This window comes from Carex rostrata, chromosome 15 (genome assembly GCF_964058835.1).
Source record: "Carex rostrata chromosome 15, lpCarRost1.2, whole genome shotgun sequence".
In the NCBI taxonomy this organism is placed as follows: Eukaryota; Viridiplantae; Streptophyta; class Magnoliopsida; order Poales; family Cyperaceae; genus Carex; species Carex rostrata.
Genome location: NC_135932.1, coordinates 59,548 through 68,907, shown reverse-complemented (window position 1 = coordinate 68,907; position 9,360 = coordinate 59,548). Strand labels below are relative to the sequence as shown.

The following is a 9,360-nucleotide window of genomic DNA, read 5'->3' as shown; positions in this document are numbered from 1 at the left end:
AGATATTATAAATAGTAATTTGGACTTTGTACTGGTTCAATATGAATATTCTAATTCTTTAATTATTTTTGTGTTACTTATTGATCTATGAGACTTTATATAATGTTAATAATTAGTAGAAATATAAAATATAATTTAGAACCTTACTTCCACCTATATGGACATTTGTGTTGCCTCTTATGGTTATAAACTTATGATGGACAATGAAATAATAACAAATGTATGTGATAGACTAAATTGTAACATTTATATTAGACAAATTAATATTTATTTACGAAAGATTAATTTAATTACGTATATTATAATAAAATGTACATAATTGTTAATATAAATGGAAAATTATATTTAGAAATAATTAACATGGTTGATAGCGCATTTTGCATTGAACTAAGAGATAGTGAGATACTACGGCTATACCATCCTCCCTGTCGGTCGGTACAACTTCAAAAATGACGTTTTGCCCCTATCAGTATTTCAAAAAAAAAAAAAAAAAAAAAAAAAAAATTGAGGCTGATAGTGTCATCTTCTGCAGTGCAGAGTGCAGACTGTGCAGTGTGTGGTGCTGGTGCAGAGGATAGGATGGACATAACACATAATATATATATATTTATATGACGAGATTGAGGCGACCCTAAATTAATTATTAATTAAGCCGCTGGTAAGTCCAACTGCAGTTAATATGATTGTCAACCTAGCTAATTAATTCTACCGACAGCCGTCCTTTCGGCTGATAAACACCGGGAAAGGAATTGTTGGAAGTTGGAAGTTGGAACCATCAACCATGCATGTAGAAAACAGTCAACAAGTTGAAAAGGATAAGTTCGTGATGCAGGTGATCTGCTCCCAATATGGGATCGAATCTCCTGCCCCCAGAGTCACTGTTAGTGGGCCTCCTAAACTCTAAACCCTAAACTCGGTCCCACCCACCCTAAACCCGACCCCACCCCACAGTGACTGAGGGGGCAGAAAAATCCTGCACCCCGGGGGGCAGGTGATCTGCTCCCTAAAAATATTTGTTGGAGACTTTACAGTTACAGCTGGACAAGGACAATAATTATATTCCTTTTTTCCATTTATTCCGATCCGTATTATTTTTGATAAAATAAATATTAATATTTTTTTCGATAACTAATAAATATGAATATTGGATTAAAACATTTTGCTAAATAAATGAGTAAGAATACGGATAATAATTATTCTATATAGATGATGATAGAATACAGATAAATCAATTGTTAATGAATACAAATTAACATAGGAGTAAAATACTTTCATCCGTTATGTATTGTTCTCATTGAGGACCCCAAGTAATTCTCCTGCTTTGATAAGAAGAAAGATGAAAAAGGAAGGGAGAATTTCACGAATACCCCTTAAAAATTTCAAAATTACATATTTCTTCCTCTAAACTTTAAAATTACGTATTCTCCTCTAAATTTAAAAAACTCACAAATTTACTCATTTTATTGTCTTTTATATTAAAACTCACTCTAAATTTTTAAAATATCCATTTTACCCTTTATTAAAAGCATATAAAGCCCATCGAATTCAAATTTGAATATAAAGGATTCCTCTACCGTCCGATCCGGGCGTATCGCATTAAGATCTGTGTGCCTCTTTATTCATGCTGATCTAGCACACATGGATCTTAAAGCAATCATGATCCTTGCACATCGCATTAAGATCTATGCACGTCGCTTCAATATGCATGCGTGTTCGCATCATGATTCGTGTTGATCTTGTGCGTGCATATCTAAATGAAGTTTAGACGGTAGAGGAACTCTTTAGATTCAAATTTTAGTTTAATGGGCTTTATATGCTTTTAATAAAGAGTAAAATGAGTATTTTATAAATGAGGAGGGTTCAAATGCCTCCTTTTTTGTGTCTCCATCATACTTCTATTTTTAAAAATTTAAATAATTCAAAGTTTAAAACTTAAATGTCAAAATAAAACTGTTAGATGTGATCTATGTTATTTTCTCTATATGCCCATAATAAATTATCAAATTTTGATTTTACTTTTATATGAATCAATAAGTTGAAAAATCAACGTCTAGAAATTATCCAAATTAGTATATATTTTTACAAGCTCAAGATGACAAACAAAACAAAGTTGAAAAGCCATAATTTTTTACACGTGCATAGATAAAATGATGTAGTTCATATCTAATGGTTTTATTTTGAATTTTAAGATTTAAATTTTGAGTTATTGAAGTTTTTAAAAATGGAGAGATGATGGAGGCACAAAAAAATGGAGGCATTTGAACCCTCCTCTATATAAATTTAGAATGAGTTTTAATATAACATACAATAAAATGGATAAATTTGTGAGTAAAAAGTTTAGAGGGGAAAATACATAATTTTAAACTTTAGAGGAAGAAATACACAATTTTGAAGTTTTTGAGGGGAAAATATTTACTTTTGATAATTAAAAATATCTCAATTTTTGTATGGATATATCTCTGCATCTAAATTTATAGGGATAATTGTTGTCATATCCATAAAAAAAACTTCTGAAATACAATTCCCCATCAAAACTTATAAATTGCTCATTTTCCCACTTGAACAAATAAGTTTTCTTATTTTTTCTTTCTTTAATCTAATTATAAACTTTTATTTGATCGGTTAGAATAATCCAGCTTTTTCAATTTTTAAACTTTTAAACAAATAACCCTGTCTTTCCATCCATAGAATCCGGCAGCTAAACATACACATTAGCATTCATCTTAAAATATTGATCATAGTTGGACAATAAGAATGTTTTTGTTTGAAGAAAATGATAAATTAGTTCATTCATCTTAAAATAAAGATCAAGAATAAGCTTAAATTGAAATTTAAAATTAGACTTAAAAAAAGAAATATGAAATGATATTTGTTTTTAGTGGGAAAATAAATAATTTTTATGTATTGATGAGAAAACTACATAACTTTGAAGATTTTGATGGGATGACAACAATTACTCTAAATAAAAAAAATAAAAAAATATAAATATTTTAGTGAAAAAAATAGACAATTAAAAATATTTCAGGAGTATAGAAACCATTTTCTCTATTTTATAAATCTAACAATTTTCTTTTTATAATTAAGCCCACAATTTATCCATAAATCACAAGCCCAAACATTGACCCGAAAACCTAACGAAAATGCTAGGCTCGGGCTCCCAAGTCATTTCCAGTTACATTCGACCCTGTAGTAGTAGAATCCGTGAAAAAATTTTAGATCGTTCAAATTTTTTATGCACGAATCTGATAAGGCTTATTGGACATCGTATTGGGTTCAAGCTCCGGGGGAATCCGATTTCTGATCAAATTTTTTGTTTGTTTGTTGACTTTTTATGTTGGTTTCAATCTTTGATAATGCTTATAAATGGGATCGAGTAATTATTAATAGATTTTACTTTTGCAACACTCCAAAGGAACAGTAATTATAATTTCATATAGTTGAAAGCAAACCACCAGTCAAACAATCTTATACAGTTGTACTGGCTCTTGCATAGCACACGTACCTATCGATCATTTGCAAAAAGAGATCTAATATAATAGAGATTCTATCTTTCTGTCAGATGCATTAAGGAGTGTCATAAATATAATTTTTGTTCTGGAATCATGCTCTGGTATGTTTATAACTAATCTAAAGTTTCGCCAAGTAGCTAGAACCAATTCACAGAACAGGAGACACCCAATTTTCAGCAAATTAAAAAAAAGAAAAATAACAAGGGATTTGGCCATTTGGGCAAAAGATCCTGCAAGTTACATCCCACAAAATGCACAAGGCATTCAGACAAAACATAAACCAATCCCCACAAATTTTATTAGCAAAAAAATATTCACAGATCATGTGAGAATCCACTGTGAAGACCAGAGAACTATAAACAATTTATACCTGTGCTAGATACTATCTAATGCTGTTGGTTAGTTTCCTCCAGAACTCTCTCTAATATTTTCAAATGCACAGCTAACGCTACAACAAAGAAAATAAGAATCCTATTATTCCTATTAATTCTCTTCGTCCGCATTGGTAGCGGTATCACCACTGTTTTCATCTCCGTCCCCAATGTCACTGACCTCTTCATGATCAAGTACCTTGAAAATTGAAACCCAGTAAAAGATTATATGTAAATGACATATTAATTGGTACAAGGTTTTCTTAGTCTTAGGCCATGAGTTACAGGACACCTTTTAAGGCCCTTAATTTCATTAAATTCTCAGCTCAAATTCATTTTAAAAGATAATATGTCTAGGTTGTCAACTAGGAAACGAAAATATTACAAGGTACTTGAAGCGTTGGTGTCTTCATGTTCCCCTTGATGATACAAGTCTACTGAATTGGTATCCTATGCAATTATAATTTTTATCTAGAGAAACATGAAGCTAGTAAAATAAAATATAACATATTTAAGAATAGATATCTATACCTCTTCTTCTTCACAAGACAAGTCCATTGCATCAATCACCTCCTACGTAATCATAATGCATTTAGACAAGCATTCATAAAGCAAGTAAAATAATATGAAAGATATTTAAGAATAAGTTTATACCTCTTCAGTTTTCTCTTCACTAGACGAGCTCATTTTATTGACCTCCTACGTAATCATAATGTATTTAGAGAAACATAAAGATGGTAAAATAAAATATAAAATATTTAACCGTAGGTGTATACCTCTTCATTTTCCTCTTCACTAGACGAGCTCATTGTATTGACCTCCTAAATAATCATAATGCATTTAGAGAAGCATAAAGCTAGTAAAAAAATGTATGATCTTTTCCCTTCCTCCATACAATCATAATGCATTTATGAAAGATAATGAAAAAGTAGTAAAACATACAGATGGACAAATCACTTGAGCAGAAAAAAATTGTAACACAAGAAGTGAGACAGTAAAACTAACATATTTATAGTATCTGAAAGGGTCCTGCCACAGATCATCCTTTATAGCTTCATCAATCTACACATACAAAATTCAGATATAAAATAGTTTCGACAATAAAATCCAAATTTTACTGTGGCCTTTTCAATTAATGTACCTCATCCACCTGTCCATCATCCCGCACAGCCTCACTAAACCAATTGAAGAAACTGCATTAGAAAATAAAAAAATAAGGTCTACAGTGTAAAGAAAGACTTATCACCGAAATTCAGATCATGATTTATAAAGCAAATGACAATAAGTAGAGAACCTTCCCCCCATGTCATGGCCATCATCAAGAATAGTACCCTGAACAAAAAACTCAAATGAAAATGTTACATTGAAATGTAAATTAATTAACAAACGTAGAAATAATAAGGTAAAATTTTACATAGGTACCAACCTTGCCCTTCTTCCACTTAATTGGCTGGCATATTATGTTAAGATTATTCTTTTCATCGATGCAATAGATCTTTATAAGCTTTTCATCCTCAAAGTATGAATTTGGAGAGAAGTACTATAAAGTAAGAAAAGAAGAAAAAATAATAAAATAAGTAAATGCAGACAAAAGACTAAAGATTGACTGCTATAATTCAGAAATTAAATGAGGGCTAACATACAAAGGTGATTGAGTGAGATTTCCCATCTTCCAGCACTTCAACTTCTAGTGAGACCATGTGTTTCAGTATCTGTACAAAATAATCAAATTCAAGTATTAATTATAGTTTAGATAGACTTAGTGTGTCAATCGATACCTTTTGATCCTTTTTGCTTAAAAGTTTGCCGAGAGTAGGATGTCTACGAAGCTGCACAAGAAAAAAACAAAACAATAAAAAATATAAACATATTAATTAATTAATTAATCCTGAAGGCTAGAGGAATTAATTACAGAACCAACCCTGAAGCATGTTTTTCTTGAATTTGACAACCAAAAATTATGATTTTTGCTACCTAATGCTCAAATTATTAAAGTTTATACTGCCAGCCCATTCAACTCTTTATTTATACTTGTACTCCTAATTTGTCTATACTAATGAACAGTATTCAATTTAGGCGAGGAGTAATGTCAAATACCCTGTTCATGAAAAAGAAAATAATACACATTACAAATGTGGATCCCAAATTGAATAACCCTTATATTCTTTTGAATAGATAAATGAAGATGGAAGTATTTACCACAGTTGGCCAGAATTCTCCAGCTGATCTAATAGCTTCGTTTCTCTGAGCATAGAGAGGTTTGCACATCTCATTGAACTTTTTCTGCACCTCCAGGATTTCATAACTTAATTCCAGTTTTAGCTATTTACACAACACAGCAATTAATGACAATTCCACTAGATTAGTGAATGTTTTTCCAAATATAAACTATAATATCAAAGATAAATAGAAATCAGTTAATAGAAATTTGCCACATTATAATTGTTTGTTTCGCTCGTCTATATTCCGCCATCATTTTACAACAGAACAATCCACCTTAATTTGGAAAAACATGAACTAAGAGAAAGTATATTGGTTAAATACAAAAAGTAATACTTGTGATGATTTAAAAGGTAAATAAAGAAAATAAAAGTAATCTATTTTTCTGGAACTGTAACCGAGCTACTATATCTGTAACTTCTAATCAAAAGGGTGGTTCCATTAATTTATTAAGAGAAACAAACACATGTTGTTTTGGTTGAGTGTAGAGTTTAATTAAAGAAACTTCAAGATTGCAAATAATTGTATCATGACTCTATAATTTTAACTCAACATCATTTTAAATTAATAAAAATTACTAACTTACTATAATCTTCCATAAACAGAAGTTTCTAAATACAAATAAAGGATGGTCTATATTTCTAAAGACGACTTAAGACAACAAGATCATGTGATCAAATTAGAAAACTGATCTGAGTAAAAAGTAAAACTAACTATTATCTACTCCACAAATTACTATTCTCAATAAAAAGTAAAACTAACATATGCTTCAATGTCACTCAAATTCATACAAGCTACCATAGCATTATTCGATGACAAAATTACCGCAAGAATTTGCCACGCAGTAACAATTCACATATAAAAGACTAATAACTACATAGCTAAACATTCAAGAAATCACCGAGACAACAGCTAAGCCCACATTATCTATCCCAAGAACAATAATTCCCCCATTAATTCACACAAAAACGAGAAAAATTCAGAATAATTAATTCGTACCCTCTCGAGCTCAACTTGAATTGTCTGGAACTTCACGGCTAGTAGCAAAGCCTCGGAAATGCCTCTCTCTCCGAATTTAACCATATTCGACGAGACGCGAGAGATAATTCTCGGATTCGATCAAATGATACGCGTGCGAGCGAGCGAGACGGAAGGAAGTGTGCCTCTACTGTTTGTGTATCGGTGAGAAATAGAATGGGGTGACCGGTGGTCCTGATAGGGGTGTTCATCGGTTCGGTTCGGTTGAAACCGAACCGAACTTGGCAAACCAAAGTTATAATTCGGTTTTAAAAATAAAACCGAACCGAACCGAATTAGCATTGCAACCGAACCGAACCGAATCGAAGTTTTATTTCGGTTTGTTCGGTTCAAACCGAAATATATTAATTTTTTTATTTAAAACAATTGATTTATAATAAACCAAAATATATTAAGAAATAAACCGGAGTATTAAGAAATAAGGAAGCGTCTAATTGTCCACAGTCTTTTGTCCACCATTTGTCCACAGCTTTGACTTGTGCGAATACTGTAAAATTACTTCTGCATGCTGTATAATTATACAATATATCACATAAAATATATCAGTTAATCACAAAACATCCAGCAACTATTTGAAGTGATCCCATGATAGTTAGAAAAAGATGGCAATGAGAAAAGAAATGTACTTTCGGAAATTGCAGTTATAGGAAGTTATTGGCAGTTAGAGTTAGTTATTAGCAGTTATAGGAAGTTGTTGGCAGTTAGAGTTAGTTATTAGCAGTTATTAGCGGTTATTAGCAGTTAGAGTTAGTTATTAGCGTCTGCACTGGGTTGAATCTTGTATACTGTAAAATTGAATCTTGTATACAGTAAAATTTTCGATTGAATTTTGTATACTGTAAAATTGAATCTTGTATACTGTAAAATTTCTAAATCTAAACTATAAAATAATATCATGATACTGTAAGATAAAATGTAAAAAATGCTACATTTCAGCTTAAACTACAACCTGCAAAGAATCATGTATACTGTAAATTTTTAAAATATAAACCATAAAATAATACCATGTATACTGTAAAATTTCTAAAGATAAACCATAAAATAATACCATGTATACTGTAAAATTTCTAAATATAAACCATAAAATAATACCATGTATACTGTAAAATTTCTAAATCTATACATACATCCATCATCTATTCAACAAAAATCTGTTCACCACACAAAAATCAGTTGATCCACCGGTTCAGCAATGACACGGTTGCCTGATCAAACAATGGCACAACGATGACACGGTTGCCTGATCAAACAATGGACTTGGAGCTGATCGCTCGTCTCATCTCATCATAGTCATCGGATTTAGATCTGGTGGAAGAACTTGATGTGGTAGCGGTTGTTTGGAATTTGTGAGCGAGGAGCAGGATTGGAGAGTCACAAAAAGAAGAGGACAGAGAGAGGATTTGAAGGGCACAATGCAGGGTGAAAGGAGAGGGAGAGCACGTGAGATGAGGGAGGACATCTCTACTGAAGGAGAGGGAGAGCGTGAGAGGGGATTGGGATTAAAGGTTACCATAAATGATGTAAATGAAAATCAGATAAAGTAACAGTCCGGACCGGAGTCCGTTAAAACAAGTTAAAATGGATAAGGTGTTGTGCTGTGGACAAACCGTGGACAGTCTTATGTGGACAATAACTTTTTCTCAAGAAATAAACTAAGTTATTTAGAAATAAACCAAGTATTTAAAGCAATTGATTAAGAAATAAACCGGGTGGTTCCGATCAAATTCATATTATATGAAAGTTCGGTCGGTTCGGTTATTTCGGTTTTGAAAATTTTCAAATCGAACCGAACCGAAGTTATAATTCGATTTTGAAAAGCCAACCGAACCGATCCAATAAACCAAAATAACCGAACCGTTTAAACTGAACTAATTCGGTTCGGTCCAAAACCGATTAAACCGAACCGTTTGAACACCCCTACCGGTGGAGTCAGCATCGTCAGCATTAACTCAAAAAGTTATCTTTTGAATTTACGCATCTCTGCCGTTAAATTTTAAAGTTAATTTTTTATTGGTAGTAATTTTAAAGTGAATAGAATACACCTAGAATCAAGTTACTGCGTTTGCTTGACTTTAGACTGCAGGAAACGACAAAAATGAAGAAAAAGGCTCCCAATGAGGACGCACTCATGCCAGTGCGGACGCACTCAACACTTAGACGAATTTCCAGCATCTCAGCACTTCACAGAAAAAGTCCGAGCCTAATGCATCCGCAGTCACAGC

General features: G+C 32.0%; 1 protein-coding gene across 2 annotated transcripts; it reads right to left on the bottom strand.

The window, feature by feature from the left end:
- Positions 1 to 3,789: 3,789 nt before the first annotated feature.
- On the bottom strand, positions 3,790 to 7,320 carry LOC144566513 (NAP1-related protein 2-like). Of its 2 annotated transcripts, none has more exons than XM_078316548.1 (12): positions 7,100 to 7,320; positions 6,080 to 6,202; positions 5,659 to 5,709; positions 5,524 to 5,592; positions 5,307 to 5,420; positions 5,175 to 5,212; positions 5,022 to 5,073; positions 4,886 to 4,942; positions 4,657 to 4,701; positions 4,535 to 4,579; positions 4,412 to 4,453; positions 3,790 to 4,079 (listed from the first exon to the last, which is right to left on the bottom strand). In XM_078316548.1, exons 1-12 carry the CDS (start codon positions 7,181 to 7,183, stop codon positions 3,993 to 3,995), a joined length of 807 nt encoding a protein of 268 aa, XP_078172674.1. In that variant the 5' UTR covers positions 7,184 to 7,320; the 3' UTR covers positions 3,790 to 3,992. The 2 variants fall into 2 exon arrangements, with proteins under 2 accessions (XP_078172674.1, XP_078172675.1); XM_078316549.1 differs by having other exon boundaries at positions 6,080 to 6,163.
- Positions 7,321 to 9,360: the final 2,040 nt, after the last annotated feature.

What these genes read in the sequence shown, in the direction of transcription:
- LOC144566513 (XM_078316548.1), bottom strand. Translation starts at nt 7,183, where the DNA reads ATGGTTAAATTCGGAGAGAGAGGCATTTCCGAGGCTTTGCTACTAGCC. An exon ending in ATGATGGACAGGTGGATGAG is followed by an intron (nt 4,943 to 5,021) that starts GTACATTAATTG and finishes TTGTATGTGTAG; the next exon opens with ATTGATGAAGCTATAAAGGA. An exon ending in CTTTCAGATACTATAAATAT is followed by an intron (nt 4,702 to 4,885) that starts GTTAGTTTTACT and finishes ATGATTATTTAG; the next exon opens with GAGGTCAATACAATGAGCTC.